The 17,276-nt window shown below is 42.5% G+C and overlaps 1 protein-coding gene across 1 annotated transcript in view; it reads right to left on the bottom strand.

The window, feature by feature from the left end:
• LOC138453804 (zinc finger protein 11-like) overlaps positions 1–17,276 on the bottom strand; it is a 2,054,811-nt gene that overhangs the window by 1,646,201 nt on the left and 391,334 nt on the right. Inside the window, exon 4 of the mRNA XM_069606980.1 lies at positions 2,165–2,269. Coding sequence (XP_069463081.1) covers positions 2,165–2,269 — 105 coding nt within the window. The remainder of the gene's footprint in view (positions 1–2,164; positions 2,270–17,276) is intronic.

The raw sequence follows: 17,276 nt of genomic DNA, 5'->3' as shown, positions 1-17,276 counted from the left end.
ACTGCAGATATGTTAGAAAGAGGAGGAGAAGGATTGGGGATGAGGTACCTTGGGACAAAACACAATACTCCCTTTATTCTAGTGGCCACCAACCTAACTCTCCCCCAACCTTTAGAGGTCTTTGTAGAGCAGTTACCCTTTATTCCACTCTTGTGGTACCTGACAGTAGAGAAACGAGGAAGAAACAACTGAGAGTAATGAACACCACTTACTCTCACCACTTTGGTACTAGGACGAAGAAGATGCATGAAGGTCAGGCATGTCCTCTTAATAAGAGTCAGGCAGCATTGATTGACAGAATACACCTCCAGCCCATTGAAGGACCAGAGGTGTATAAAAGGTGGAAGGCAGAAGCACATGGGAGCAGCTGGGGAAGAGGGAGCAGCAGCAGAAGGAGCAGAGACCTGGGCAACTTTGGCAGAGATCCTTTCAATACCAAGGGCCGTGCCGAGAGCAAGAGGCTGAGACGCAGACAAAGATCCTGGATGTCCAGTCGATGGAACTGTGCAGGACGTGGAACCCTTGTAAGGGAAGGCAGGCAGCAGGCACTGCCGTGGAGGCTGGGCTGAGCATGGTGGCCGGCGTGTAGTGAACATAGCACCCGGCGAACAGGCTTTCTCGGTTGGGGAAAAGCGGCCAAGAGGAGCTGCCAGGTCCTGGTAAGTGTCGGGGACACTAGAACCACTTGGGCGCTCCAAGGGACCGTGAATATATTAATGGTCCACAAAAGTATGACATTTTTGCATTTATTGAATATCGAACTGAATGAAACAAGCAAAACTGCATTTATTGAATACTGAATTGAATGAAACAAGCAAAACTGCATTTATTGAATACAAAATTGAATGAAATAAGCAAAGCTAGATTTATTGAATACCGAACTGAATGAAATAAGCAAAATTGCACCTATTGAATACCGAAGTGAAAGGAAAGGCAAAACTGCTCATTTTGAATGTTGAATGGAATGAAACAGCACAACTGCTAACATTGAATGCTGAATTGAATGCAAATAGCAAACCTGCTAATATTGAACTATAAACTGAAAGAAAATAGGAGACTAAGTTGGATGAAGGTCTCTGACTGCAGTCAAGGCTGAAAAGTGCTTTTGTGGAGCTACATTTGAGAAACCACTGGTTTAGCTGAACATCAAACCATTCAAAGAGAACAGGACGTTCCTGGTTGTGTGTCCTGTAATGGGTGGATTGTGCGATCCAACAACTGCGCCCAGACCAGAGAACTCCTACGTGTTGAACAATGAACTACTGAAAGCGAATGCAAGGTTCCTGGTTGCGTGACCTGTAATGAGTGAACTGTTTGGTCTAACAGCTGCACCCAGACCAGAGAACCCATATCTGCTAATAAGAAAGTGTGCTACTGTGTCAAAAGGAAAACTATCAGTGGTGGATATAAGGCTTGGGGAAGGGAAACCTGAGAAGTGCTGCCCTGGAACTATATTGAAATTGGGGAAGGACATCCTGACATTTACAAATGTGTGGAACTTTATTACTCCAAGTCCATACAAAGGTAAATTGAACATTGTGGTGAACATATAGACATTTGGGGAAAAAAGGCTGAAGATTAAGCCCAAGTTGGAACTAGCTCAAAACTTTACTTTTGGAACAATGTTTAGTTTATGGTGGACATCCCTACACATTGTTTTGTCTTAGTTGTGAGGGCAAGCAGAGGCTTTGGACACAGACAGACTTCTCAGTTGAATTTACTGACACAGACTATCCTTAGTTTCTTTAGGTAGGGAAATCCCACCTTAGCATAGGGCAAATTAGGCCTTAGACCATCCTGGCATTTTCTTTAATAAAAGCCTTTTGCTATACATTGAATCTGTTGTCTGTGTCTCCTTCAATGATGACAACCTCACAACACACAGCAGGAGACTTGTATTGGAACACAAATAACATATCTTTGCCAATAGCTTCAGTTAGATTGGTAACATTCATTACTTCATTACTGACTGATTGTGTCTTCAATGATTGCCATTATGGGTCAATGCAGTAATTAACTGTACAAAACCACAGCACCCAGGTATGTGGCCAAGAGCTGTAACAAATGTAAAGGGGGTTTATGAATCAGACAAGAAGAGAGAGCTTGGATGAGCGAAGACTCACTTTCTCCAAATATTACATATTTACAAAGAGATCAAACCCACCTGCGTTTGGACTTTCTGGGATTCTTGGTTCCTCCAAGTTGGGTGGAACTCTGAAACATGACACTTCCTCGTGTTTGACCCTTAATAATACGTCAGGATACAAAGCTGAAGATAAAAAAAAGCACATTGAAACATACATTTTTATTACCGATTAAGTTAGTTGTCCCTTTAACAAAATGTTTTTTCCTCTGAAGAAACTGTATTTTAAATATTGAACTGATGACTTTACACTGTCACATGCAGCAATACGGGAAGAGGATAGCAACAGAGGATACCTAAACCTGAAGTGATCAATATTAGCAGGCCTAGGTTGAAAAAATAATCCCCCGACATCCAAGCAATATATTTAAGAAAGAAAGTAAAGAGAGTGGGTTGCGTGGGGGAGATGCATTGAAAAAAAAACACACATAGGAGATGGAGCATGCCAGCTTTGATATTTCAGAGAGAGCCTTCCTCTTTTTAGGCAACAAATCTGTACCATAAAAAACAATTTGAAGATGACATCTCACACTGACCAAAATGTACCCTCACCAAGGTGGCCAAGATTGGTGGCCATACTTTTGTACACATCCTTGTGAGTTGTGGGAATTCGGAGAATGCAGCAACACGGGTGCAATCTGGGGCCCACAACCAGATATGATAGGCAGTCAGGTTAGTATGGGTGCATGATATAAAGGGAAGAACACATGCAGGATTCTAGATAACCTACTCCGTGCACAACAGAGATGGCTGCATAGAATGCACTGCAGCAGAAGCTATAACATTCACAGGACAATCTGTACAACCTCAACATCCTTTTTCTGAAGCGCACTGTTGGGACTTGCCTTTCCCTTCTATTATGCTCTGGACGTGTGTGAGGTCAGGAGTGCCTGGCGGTAGAATTCTGAATAAATGTTCTCTGCTGAGTGTTCTGTGAATGACAGTTGAAGTGAGGCTGGCTGAGAGAGAGGGTGGCTGGTGGATGTCCCCCATATGTACCTGTCTTGTGGATTGTAACCTGTTACCTGTAAACTGAAACTAAGTTTAGAGGATTCCTTGTTTGTACCTGAGCCTGTGTATCATCTGTGACCAAGACACCTTGTTACAATACTGTTGACGAGTTCAACTAACCTCTGTGTGCTTCGGAGCTGCATTGTGCTGGGGGCAGCAGAAGAAAGGAACATTCACTGCCCCCCACACCAAACCCAAAAGTAGACCTCTCTCTCAGGCTGAATCGGAGGGACAACCTCCAAGGGCTTCGTCATTGCTTCAAGGGGCAGTGTTTGATCCAAGAGCCAGCCGGGTCTGCAAGGGGTAGCTAAACCAGAGTCTCATGGCTGGAAGGGGCAGCCAAGCTGTTCGGTTCACCTTCATTGCTGCAAAAAGCAGCGTTTGGGGCCAAGTGCCAGCTTGGTCTGCGAGGGGCAGCCAAGACGAGGAGGAGTGCCAGCCTCCGAGTGGAATGTCATTGCTGCATGGGACAGCCAAGCCGGAGTGGACAAAGGGACAGCCGAGTTAAAGAGATGTGCCAGCCTCACTGTATGAAGTTAAGGTGTGGTGGCCTCTGGAGGGGGCCGTGCCTCATCTGGTTCTGTGTCGGTGGTGAGCGCCCTACAGTAGGAGCAGAGGAAGAGCCAAGTGATGATGGCTGCTGCTCTGGTGGCAGAGGTCAGCAAGTCCCTAGAAAAAAGTAATCCACTTCTTGGATTGTTTCTGTCTTGTTTTCAAGCTTCAGATAATGTTTACCTTTATTTAGGGTTTATTTGGGATTTTTCCAAGCAAGGATTTTTTGTCTAGGGTTGGAGGATTTATTTTGGATTTTTACTGACTTGTTTCTCAGTAAAAATAATCCACTAACACTATTTGGCAGGCACATATTTTTACTGGATTTATTTAGGATTGTTTACAACCAAGGATTGTTTGGTCTTAAATTGGAGGATTTATCTGGGTTTTTTTAAACTTCTTTCCCAATAAAAACAATCCTATAACACCGTACATGTTTACTTCATTTATTTTCAATTTTTTACAAGCAAGGATTGTTTGGTCTTACATTGGAAGATTTATTTTGGATTTTTTCCAACTTGTTTCTTGGTAAAAACAATCCAGTAACACTAGGCACACATTTTTGCTGAATTTAAGTGTTGGAAACATAATGTTAACCTAGCTTCAACAATTTGGTTGCAGTTATTTAGGATTTTAATCTGGTAAAACATTTTGCAGAGTTTAGGCTTTATTTATTTTGGATTTTATTGGCGAAATAACTGTTTAACTGCACTTTTAGCAAATGAAGCCCAGTCGCCAACCTTTATCTTCAGAGTATACCAATTTGCAGCAATAGGAATAGCACTCTATCCATTCTCTTCAGTGGCTTTGGCAATGCTTGTTTTAAGCAAGACTTCAGTGGATTCAGTGGCTTCAATGGTTAGTCCACACCCTCAACCCCAAACACCAGTCACAAATCTGAACACAAGGGACACAACTCATGTTAATGAAAAGAGAAACCTAAGACAAGCAGCCAGAACAGAGAGGGATTAGATGCACTGGTCTGTGATCAATGCACACTCATTTCCAAGCACAATACAGATAGGCAGGATCTGCTAACAGAAGGGGGAATTTACTTATTCTTCCCCTTTGCAGTGTGTACCATAGAGAACACGGCCCTCCCATTCCCCTGGCAAGTCTTGCAACCACGTTAAAGCCGTCTTCCAGTCCAGCTTTGTCTTTACGGCTCCAGCATCATCGATGCTTCGTTTGGCCTTCCCCTCCACTGTCTCCCTCTGGTCCACCCCTTGCCTGATTGGCTAGGACATTCAGGAATCCCAGCAAGCTACCCTGGCTGCACAGAAAGCCATTTCCCCTTTTCAGCATGTACCGCAGAGAATACAGACCTCCCGCTCCCAGGGTAAGACTCGCAACCACTTTAAAGCCGTCTTCCAGGCCGGCTTTGTCTTCATGACTCCAGTGTCATTGGCGCTTCATTTGGCCTTCCCTTACTTCCCTTTCTCCCTCTGTTCCAACCTCTACCCCTTCTGCACCCCACGCATGCTCTGGTTCTATCAACAATCGACTATGTCATCAGGCTTAATCTCTCCATTCCATATCACTTACTAAAGAAACTACAACGCATCCAGAACACAGCTGCAAGACTCGTGCCCAGGCCCGACAGGAGAGCTCACATTACAGCAGCTCTAAGAACCATCCATTGACTACCAGTAACGAAAACCATACATTTTTAAAGCACTCCAACACCCACAAGCTCTTCTGCGCTGTGGTGTTAGGTGACTCCGAGAGAAGATCATCTCATACTACCAGAGCAGACCTCCGAGAGTAAATATGTACTCCTAACAATCATGTGAAACAGCAGAAAGAGGCACTGAGGTGTGGCCTTCTGCAAAATCACAGCCAAACTTTGGATCTAACTACCAAGGAATGTTCACACAATTTAAAGGCAGCTTGTGTTCATTAATCCACAAAAGACCTGGCTGTTCAACAAACCTTAACCAACCGCTGCCCCATCACTAAGATACAACTCAAATGATGACACTGAACCTAAGGCAACTCACTACATACTAATGCAGGATGTCAAACACATAAAGGCACCTCACACCACACTACATTTCCATTTAGGAATTGCATATGAAGTTGCAGCCTTTATGGAAGCATCCCCATAGAAAACTAGCATGAAGTTGCGGGGTGTCTCCCGAGAGGGTCTGGTTTGGTACAACAAGCTGGAGGAGTCTCACTGTAATTCTGATGTTTTGAATGTGGCGCTAGTTGCCCGCTGAGATTTCATTACCAGGTGTAACCCTTTACCTTACCAAGGTTAGCCACCACCACCACCACCAGGACATCACCCTGACCACTCCATATCGTAACGACAAATGCTACACTCTGCTACACACTATGCTCTTAGACAAGACACATCTTTGGTTATTGCAAGTGCGAATTCAATGATGAAGTGACATGCACAGGTGATGGTGGGGTGTGGAATTGGGTGCATGGTGCTCTAAGGTGGTGAGGGGCTCGGGTAAGGTTAAATGATGGGACACTTGGGTGAGATTGGATAGTGAGGTAAAGGATCCGGTTCTTCAATGAGGTTGGGTAGTGGGAGCGTTTTGGTGGATTTGGTGGTGGGTGTGCTTGGTCATAGTTCTAAACTCACATGCTTTGAGCGATGTCACCCGCCATGGAAATCGTTAAAATCACCCACCAAGCCTCTTACCCATCCACATATTTCAATGGGCTCTCACCCGTCCAAAACAAAATCATCTGCTTTCACTTGCCTTTAGGCCCTGAAAGGTTGAGAGGCATATGGCTTGGGTGGTGGAAGTCCTGCGGAACAATGCAGGGGTGATGTTGGGAAGTATGGTTGGGTACTGGGGTGCGGGTGGGTGAAAGAATTACTGCTGACCTGCCTGCATTTGAAACCTGCCAACATTTGAGACCTTGAGAAGAGCTTCAAAACCCTGAGGCTACGGGTGGGGGAGGTGGGGCACCCAGAGGATAGGCAGATCTGATTTTACTGGGGTATTTTGGGCTACTTGGGGCAGTGGGGGGAGATGCTGGAGTGAGGGTCAATGGGGTCAGATGCTGCGGTCAGGTAGGGTGTTTGGGTTGCCCAGGTCGGCTGCTGTGGAGAGATTGGTGGTGAGTCTGGGTGATTGACTTTCTAGGGTTAAATTGGACATTGTGGTTTGTTCTGTGTTGCTGAGTAGCAGGGGTTCTAAATAAAGTGAGTAGCAGGGGTGCTGGAAAGCAAGCACTCCTGGGTACATTGTTTACATTAAAAACAAAATATATTTTATAAAAGATAATAATAATAGTAATAACAATAATAATAGGGATTAGCAACACATTTTATACCAGTTCCCAAAAGGAAAAAATGAAAAAAGTCATAGGGGATACACGCTGAACCCGAGATCCTAGCAACAGTAACAACCTTCTGAACTACCTTTCTAGCTGTCAGCTTCTGACATGCCTGTTGAAAGTAAAATGTCAATGTGACGTTTTCACTTTACCTGGATAAATACATTTTCTTCTGAGTTTGAGCACATGTCCGTAGCTATTCCCAGGACGAACATTGTTTACTGTGCTATCAGAAAATTAAGCTTTAAAAGCATGCAATTACGCAATGTTGGTAGCTGAGGCAGCAGCTTAAACCTGTAGCTCCTGGACCCTCTCCTGTAAGGATAAGTTTAAGGATAAAGAACAGTAAGAAAAAGATTGAGGTGGAAGAAAACCCAATCCCTAGGAAACCCAAGCAAGCCACAGAGATGGATGAAATTCCCAACATCAAGATATTTATACACTGCTGCTGAAAGTGGCTCAAGATGTGTGAGAAGAACTCTTTGGCAGATGTTACACAGAAGGTGTCTCATCTGGATAACCGGGTCACTAAACTGAGTCTCCCTTGGTGTGGAGATTACTGGAAGTTTCAGAGCTTAAAATAATTTGAAAACATAACTCCAGAAAGCAAAGGACAAATCTCTTGAACTATATTTTAAACTACGTGGAAGGAACCTAAGGCTGGTAGGGGTGGAGGAGAATGGTGAAGACACTGAAAACATGGTGACTTTTTTTAACTGAAAATCTTCTCTAACTGCCTTGGGCAGGATTTAATTTCAAACAGTGATATAGACTGTGCCTACAGAGTTGGGAAAGTCTCCACTTCCATAGCCAGACAGATCCTGGTGGCTCTTACCAGCGTGAGGGTTAAGGAGAAACTACTACAGGCTGCTAGGATTAGAGGTAATATCAGCTTTATAGGGAAACCTATCTCTATTTTTCTAGATTACCCTATGGAGATACTAATTAAAAGGAGGTCCTTTAAGCAGGCTAAAGAACTTGCCAAAGAAAAAGGAATTAAAGCTTACTTGAATAGAGCTGCAATTCTGACATTATCTCTTCCTGATGGAGAGAAACGTACCTCTGAGGCGGCTGAAGCACTTTTATGGCTAGAAAATGTGGATTTGGGAACTACCTCCTGGCCAAACAATGATAAGAATGCACACTGAGGTATATGCTCCTCCCGCCCCCTTTTCTGGTGCTTTCTTTATTACTAAACCGTCCGTGAAACATTTGCTTAATTATTTGTGATCAACTTTATTCATTTCAACTTGAACTTCAACATCAACAAAATAGCATTTTTTCATGCAGACCGTTAATGGAAAATAATACTCGAGACATCACCTGCTTGCTCGAGGATTCATTTTTGTGACGGCTAAGTATCTTGTATTTTGAATGAAGAAAAGGACCTTGGTTTGTGCCTCAACGTCTGCACGTGGTAACACCGTAGACGTCAGCTCTCTGGTCAAAGCAAGCGGTGAATGTTGCTCGTAACATGGAACGGAATGAAATGGAAACATCTGATCACTCTAAAGTCGCTGAGGCTTACGTGGGATCGATTCAGCGTGCTGATGGAGGTTAGGACATGCAATAACAGACCGGAATGTAAAGGTGGTCGGAACGCAACTTTAGTAGGTAGTTAGGAGGAGCCTTTGCAATAGCTATCACTGCAAAACTAAGTGCAACGAGACCCGTTTTAAACCCAGAACCTGCATGTTCCTGACTAGCAGCACAGCCTTCGATAGTATTATGCCCGCATTTAAACATCGTAGTTACAGCAAGCCCTTTTAATACAGTTGCCGCATTATGTAAATTTGCATATCAGGTGATGTTACACGCTCCGGGACCTATTGCTACATAGAGACCCTGAATACACCTGCAGCACGAATGCCTTTAAAGAAATAGAACAGGGCCTTGGGGATACAGTCACCTCTTCGTGGGCCAGTGGAATTAAGTCATCCTTTAAGACAGTGTTCATCTGGAGGTGATCGGTTTTCACCTCTGACTATTGCATTGCCTACCTACAGGTCAGGAAATTACACCTGCATTGAGAGTAGGTGCAAGTACTGGGTGAAATTGATTTATTCCTTGTCCTTTTGAATGCTAGTGGTACTTGGCTTAAGTGTATCAATGACTGTGAACTATGGTCAATCAACAACAGTCACGTGCCAATGATGTATTATCCAAGGATGCTGTATAACAGTGTATTAATATTAATTGTCTAATATTTCACATGAATATGGGTGTCCACTAGCCGTAATAAGTTCAAGCCAGGACCCCTCCTCTGGTCGAATTCACTGTACAGAGCTACAGTGGGCCGGATAGCCAGGAAGGTCGGACCCTGCTTGGGTTTTACCGAGCGCACCTTTTATTTGTTGTTTCGCTCTGCTGCTGGTTTCTTCCCTGGGTAGTGCAGGACCCTCCAGTCTTCCTACTTCTTGTCAGTCCGACAGTCGCTTCAGGAAGCGTGAGCCTGCAGGAACTACCAGGAACGTCCGTCTCAGCTACAGCTTCTTCTCTGTTTTAAGGTACTTTGCAAATCAGGTTGTTCGTTTCGTTCAAACACGGTGAAAGTGTTTGAAATCTTTCTCCAATTCCAAGGGCTTGTCCTTCTCTTCTCTTTGGACTAACTTTTCTGCCAACCAACCTCGTCCGGAACCCGTGGCACGAACCTTACCGCAAACTACCCTGAACCGTGTGATCTTGAGCAAAAGACTTTTGAACTCTTGACTTTGGCCCTAAGCCTTTTCTACCTGATTCTATCACTGTAGTTCCTCTTGCTCAATTACCCTAAGTACTGACCTGTTGGTGTGGTTCAATTCCTATTAACTTTGTCTTTCCCTCCCTTTTAAATCGCTGCAGTGCCATTTTGCTCCCACTTCATTTTGTGAGCTTAACTTGTTGTCTGGAACTTATTGGCAGTGGTGTGGTGTATTAAGATTGCGAAATTTAAAACTGCTTACCTTAGTGAAATGTTATATAACTAAAGAGTAAATAAATGTTTCTTCTGCCTTGGAAGCTTGAACTGCTAATCTGCTTCGCTTTTCCTTCGTTTCACATTGCCAGCACTGCGAGCTGCATTGAGCTCTTGCTGGACGCTGCTGCCGCTTCCTGGAGGAGGCGGTCCTGAGGCAAGTCACGTGACTGATCACGTGTGAAAACAGCGACCTCAAATTGAGCCGCAAACCACCCTTGCGGCGTAAGCCCTTGGGAGCAAGGGCGAGGAGATTCTGTTTTGCTGTTTGGCTGTAGGGCGTCAAAATCCAGCCTGTGTCTCTGGCTAATGACTTGCTCTCCAAACCTCTGGTGCCTGCCCCTACAGAAGGCACCCGTCGGAAAATAAGGACCTTATCTTACCCATCTACACGTCTGCAACAACGTCGGGAGAATGAGAGGAACGTTCAACACCTATTACTGCTCACTCCCCAGTTGCCTCGAGTGATTGAAGCAAGTCAAGTAAGTCAATTAAGATCTGTAGAGGAAGAGACATTTGAAGAGCCCATTGATGCGCAATATAATGCAGATGCTTTTTCATCAAGTAGGTTAGGGGTAGGAACGGGTGTCTTGGACTTGACCACCCCTTGCCCGATTGTTCTTGCTGACGATTTGAATTTACTATCACATGACAGCGTCTTGGCAAAAGAAATAAAAATGCATATGAAGGCTGTGAATGACTATGGGCCTAATGTTGTTACCGTTAGACTTTCTGCTGTGTTTGCTGTACCTAGGTTGGATGTTTTGGCTCGCATGGCGACCGAGAAATTGCAAGCTCATCTGTCGTATGAGAGCATTTTGATACCAGTGTCTGTTTTAGATGCGCCTTGTGAGGAATTTAACCACTGCTCTGGTGAGTGTGGTTTTGTAATGGATCCTGTTCCACTTCCTTCTTCGTTACCTGAACCTCCCAACAGGCGGAATTCTATCGAAATTGTAAACAAACTTCTGGTTGATCTAGAACAAATCAACATTGCTCGTGCTAGTCTTAAACATAATAAGACCCGACCTGTTGAGTCAACACAAGCTTTAAATATAAGTAATAGTCAAGGCACTCTCATGGTTGAGGCTGATACTAATTGTTTTTCTGGTTCCATCAAACGAAGTAGGATTGAAGTCAGCAAATCTCCAGAAATACATTGTTCACAATCGAGACCTAGACTTTCTAATAGCAAGTCTGCAAATACTCCTGAGTCCTCTCTCTCTAAGGTTCAGTCTTTTCAGCCTATTGGTGTAAGCAGAAATGGCAATACATTAACCATTCCAACAAATACTGAGAATATTGAGAGTCAGACAACAGACAGCTCTTCTGATGATGAATCCTCTGAATCGTCAATTATGGAACGCGCATTTCCTAAAGTTCGAAGAACTTATTATAAAACAGCAGATCGAATTCCTTGTGAGACTGATTATGCACAGATGATGGAAAAAATTTCTAAAGAACTTTTATCGATCCTGATGTCTTCTATGTCTATAACACTTTCACCATTTGTCAAATTATATGAGCAGGTTCAAGATGGTGTGAAAGATTTGACAATGCTAGTTGCACTTTTGAATACAAAAATGTGTGCAATTGAACATGCAAGTATGTCGTCCACTCAGTTGTTAGGTAAAATGTCAGATAAAATGGACAGCAATTTAACAAACACGAACGACCAACGGTTAAAAGATGCTGATGACAAGAAATTACTTGCTGAAGTGGCCAAACAGGCTCTAAGTATCCTACAACGACAAAGTTCGAAACCTGCCTCATTTCCTAGTGTTGAAGCACCATTTACAAGGCCTTGTAATTCTTCGAGTGGCCGACTAAATGTGTCTGAAGTAATTACTATTTCTCCATCAGCACCCAGCGACTTATTGCCCCCAGATCTCACTCTTCTACCAGACGCTGGCAAAGTCTGTGATGTGGAAAACTCAGATCCGGCAAATAAAACACAGCCCATTGATTTACCCGTTAGTGTTAAGGACTGTGTTATGGGAAGTGTTGTACCAGTAAGTAAAGTTTATTCCTTTTCTTCTGCTTTACAAAGTCTTAAGCAACCTGATAATGGTGCAAACCAAGATATCCAGGAGCCTACAACATCTAATGTAGCACTCGAGGTTGCAGAAAAGGTTGTTATCCGGGAAGCATTGGCAGATAAGACTACTACAGAGCCCGTTGTTATTTCCGATGAACAAGAGGCTTTGTTTGACATATTTAACACCAAGCTTAAATCGGATGCTAAACATCAGAGTGTGAAAGTAAACTAGCAAAAAAAATCAAAGAATATAACTAAGAGGAAGCCTCGTGCTATGAATGGTTCTCGCAAGTTCTTGCGTAACTTAAAAGCTATAAGCTTTACCCTCAATCCTGTTACAATCAACAAAGAACAAAATGATAACTTAGTTGAGCCTGAAAAGTCTGCAGGTTGTGTCATCTCCGATAAACCTGTGACTAATTTACCTGAATCTGATGTGGATTTGTTAGATCTTTCAACACATGATCATAATGATGACTCTGAAATTGTGACAGAAATTCAATCAAAAGGTTCAAATGACACAAACCAGGTTAACTTGGCTGGAACCTCTCTTCCTAACATCATCCTATCTGAACCCTTGCAGAATTCAAGACTGTGCGTCATTGTGCCCACGAAAGAATCACAACTCGTTGGTATTTTGAAACCTGAAAGCTCGAAGGTTCTTACTCTGGGAGAAAGATGGAAAAACCTATCAATGTACGAACATGGCAAACTGAAGGACTCAACTGCCAATGATGTGTACAGTCGGGTAGGGAGTTCTATAATTACTCCCTTTGACACTATGTCTGCTAACAAACAAGAGAGTGAAAACAGGAAGGATCTTTTTCCAAGAGCTCTAACAAATGAGCATACCTTAACATAAGCATCTTCCTCGAAGAATCAAACCAAACTGCCATTCTTTAAAAAGCCAATTTCTAAATACCAACTGATTTTGGAACGTATAGTGTCGAATAATGATGGTCTTACACTAAATAGGAACAACGTCCTCCGTTTACTCCATTATGTACCTAATCTTCGGACAATTGAAACGGGGGATATTAGAACTGTGGAATTCTATAAAGAACCACAAAACAATACTGTCCGTTTGCATATCGATTCTGAGATCATACGTAACATCCTTTTGGACTCTGCTGCTGTTCTTTTATCAATGGGCTTTGACATTCGAGAAGATCAAATTACACAAGAAACCAATCCATCTGTTCAGAAAGATTGTATCCTTTCAAGGACAATTCAACCTGATTCCCAATTGCAATCAAAGGACGCTGTTGGGTGCCTTGATGGTCTTGGGTCAACCCACCTCATGGGGATTGCAATCGACCCTTCGAGGAGCCTCAATGTTGATGATGGTCTGCCCCCCAAGACAACAAATGCACCCCGGATGAGTGAACAAATTCAAATAACCTTTTCTTGTGTCGGATCTGCTGCAAACAATAACAGCGCTACGGATGTCATTGCAGTCGGCCCTACACAGTCGAATGATTGGGATTGGATTGCCAAATCCTTGGCTAATAATCAACGAAGCTAATGCCTAAAACCTGGAAAACGAACTTTTGTAACACTAGCATCATGGAACTCTCGTGGGTTTAGCCACTTGTTTTCACACTCCTGGCTTATGGGATTGGACTTTGTGTGTATCCAGGAGTCATGGCTATCAGAGTCTCCGCTATGTGATGAGTTCGAAGTGGCCTTAAATCCTGCGATCCAGAACAAACGAGGTAGACCTATGGCCGGTCTGCTCACTATGATAAGGAAAAGCTCTGGGTATCAAATCAAAGAGAGTAGAAATATAACACCATATCTTCAATTTGTATCGGTTAGATTAGAGAACAAAGCAAAATGTCCCATGGACTTAATATCAATCATTAACGTGTATTGGCAACATCAAGCGTCTAGTGCAAATATGTTTATTGATCAAATTTCAACCCTTCTTGATACCATCTATGAAAATGAACTGTCTCCTAAAATTGTTTTGTGCGGGGATTTAAATATCGATTGCCTAAAAGCACAGACTAGGACAATGGATGCGACAAGCACTACCCAAAATGATGTCTTGTTGTGGGTTGCAGAGATGTCTGCGCGAGGAATGTCAATGCTTAATGGATGTACTACTGGAGACATCCCTGTGAAACCTACTTGGAAAAGGACGGCACAGAAATCTAATCTTGACTATTTTTATGTTTCTGATGACCTTCATGCTAGAGTGCAGTCACTTCAGGTGGTGGAAAAAAAAGAAAGTGATCATAACTTATTGAAATTGGTAATTTCCGCATATGATAAGCCAGTTGCTCATTGGGGACACAATATTTCTGTCGAATCCAACAGGATCTGTCTGCGTTTAGCAAATAAAGAGGTTAAAAACATAAATCAAGCATTCCTAAAAAAAAGAACCGAATCAAATTGAATATCGGCACTTACTAACACAATTTAAAGAGACTAACAAGGGACCAAGAAGTCAAATGTTTCAACGATCCCATGTCTTTGACTTGAATATTTTGAAACGTAAACGCCGAATGAGAATGGAGATTAGACGATGTCCAAGAGATTCAACCAGTATGTCCACCTTGCAAAGGAAAAAAATAAACCAATCATACAAAAACTGGTTAAAACAGGATCGAGCCCATCTGCTCCAACTTGATGCGGAAGCCATGATGTCAAAACTGGCAAATAAAAATACCTGAGACTTTTGGAACCTTGTAAATAATCTTAGTGCTCCTCGAGACGCCCTACAAGAAAATATGGTATCAGAGGAAAGCTGGATTAATCATTATACATTACTCTATAGTTCCAAAGGCGATACCAAAAGATCTTTAGTGCCAGAGTTGAACCGTTGGGACCTAAAATTTGAGAAATCTGACATCTTGGAGACCATTACTAAATTAAGTTCATCTCGAGCCCCTGGGCCTGATGGTCTGACCAATTTCACCTTGAAACAAAACCCTGTGGAATGGACCGACTTCTGCTATGATCTTTTTACCAAGATTGCTCTTACTGCTACAACACCAACCACTTGGAAAAGCACCATTATCGTGCCAATTTTTAAAAAAGGCAATTGCTTAGATCCTAGTCATTATTGACCCATTGCCTTACTTGATGTCTTGGGAAAGATTTATGAAACTTTTCTACAGCAAGATCTACGGAGATGGTCATTATCTAGCAATCACACAGACATCCGACAAACTGGGTTCATTAAAGGTGTTGGCTGTAGTCTTAACCTTTTGTTAATTAATTTGTTGAAAATGAACAACCTCCAAGTTGGTGGAAAAATTTATATTGCATCCATTGATCTATCCCACGCTTTTGACAGTATTAATCGCGAATTACTATGGGAAAAGATGTCCAAATGGAACTGTCCTGCCAGCTTAATCCTTGCCATTAAAGATCTACATACCGATACAAACATACGTATTAGGCTGGATAAATCTGGTAGACTGTCTGAGGCCATCCAGACATTTTGTGGGGTAAAACAGGGCTGCCCCCTGGCAGCAATCCTTTTCAATCTCTTTTTGTCAGATGTGGATCAAACTTTGAAGGAAGCTGCCTCATTTCCCCTGAAAATCAATGGTTGTCATATTGGCCATATGATTTATGCAGACAACCTTATTTTGATCGATTTAACGCCGATTGGTTTACAACGCAGTTTGAATGCCCTTCAAAAATACGTGAAAAATAATGACTTGGTTATTAACACTACTAAATCTGAGATCATAGTATTGCAAAAGCTACAAGGGTCCCACGCACAAACCCGACAAAAATTTCGATGGTACTTGGGTGACAAACTGCTAACCACTACATCGGAAATTAAATATTTGGGTACTGTGTTTAATTCGAACATAAACGATGCACCATGGGTCAGCAACATCAAAACGAAATGGAAGAAACTATCAAATGAAGCGACTTGGCTCAACAAAAAATATGGCAAATTTTCGCTTCTACCGGTGTTAGCGTTCTATAAACAGAAAGCTGTACCTGCTCTTCTATATGGAACGGAGTGTGCTCTTGGGTGCTCAGCAGGTTTATGGAACCAATTGGAAAATATGTTTTGGTCACGTGTTTTATCTCTTCCATGGGGTACTCCAACAGCCTGCATCAGGCATGAGCTCAGTCTGATTTCACTCAATGCAAGAGTCTGTTAGTCTACGCTTAACCTGTACCGAAAAATAACACTATCTTCCCAAAACCCCCAATTTGAGATTCTGAACCTGGCGAATCAAACGACGATAGTGTCTATTTTTTCCATGTGGGTAGAGCGTTCTAAGAAGATCCTGAAGGAATTGGGCACTGACACTCGCACTCTGCAGACAAATCCTAACCACGTTAAATTAAAGTTGTGGAGACAAGATTGGATTTTAACTAGTGAGCAATGCCAAAAACATTGCATAATGAAGAATGTGCCTCCGCTGAAAAGAAGTGTTAATGAAATTCAAAACTATTTAGTGAAATTTCCGGATATACGCCGAAGGAAAATTTATATGAAATTTCGTCTAAATGCTTTTCAGACGAGAGAACGTTCTAGCCTATGGGTGAACAATGCTACCATGCCGGAATTATGTAGACTGTGTAACGAATTGGAAGAATCACTTAAACATCTGATAATGACATGCCCAGCCTTATCTGGTGAAAGATGCAATCACCTGGGGAAATTCAGCAATGCACGTCCATCATTGAGTCTCGAGGACTGGTGGCAAGTTCTTTTTGATGAAAGTGACAGAAGGCTTACTATAGCCTTGACTTTTTTCTTAGAAGCTATCTTCTCCCGGAAACTCTTGTCTGTGACCTAAATTGGTGATGAACTGTCTTAAGTAACAAATGCTGTAGTGGAAAAATCATTCTTTTAAAGGAAAAAAAAAAAAGGGGGACTATCCGTGTTGTCAGGACAGATTGTAAAATGTGTAATGAGTATTGATGATGTGTTTTTTCGCTTTTTAAAGGTTTGTAATAAACCAAATAAAAATATAATTAAAAAAAAGTATATTCTTTTACTTGGAAACCTTGAGTCAGTGTTTGTTTGAATCATAGTAATTGCTGTCCTTTGTGTAACCATTTGATACTGCTCACTTGCTCTTAAGATAAGTCTGGCTGCTCAGCCATCACTACCACTTTAACTGTGTAGTACAGGCTTGTACCAAAGGTGAATTTGTACTGTCATCTGTAGACTTAAATGTCTGTGGTGTTCCCACAGGGTACTGCATATAATTTTGCCTAACGCCGGTGTACAGTGGTGAGGATCAAAGTATAGTAATTACACTTAGAGTGCCGCTATTACCTTGGATCAACTA

Source organism: Ambystoma mexicanum, chromosome 4p (assembly GCF_040938575.1).
Source record: "Ambystoma mexicanum isolate Mex_15411 chromosome 4p, UKY_AmexF1_1, whole genome shotgun sequence".
In the NCBI taxonomy this organism is placed as follows: Eukaryota; Metazoa; Chordata; class Amphibia; order Caudata; family Ambystomatidae; genus Ambystoma; species Ambystoma mexicanum.
This window is presented reverse-complemented; position numbering and strand designations above follow the sequence as displayed.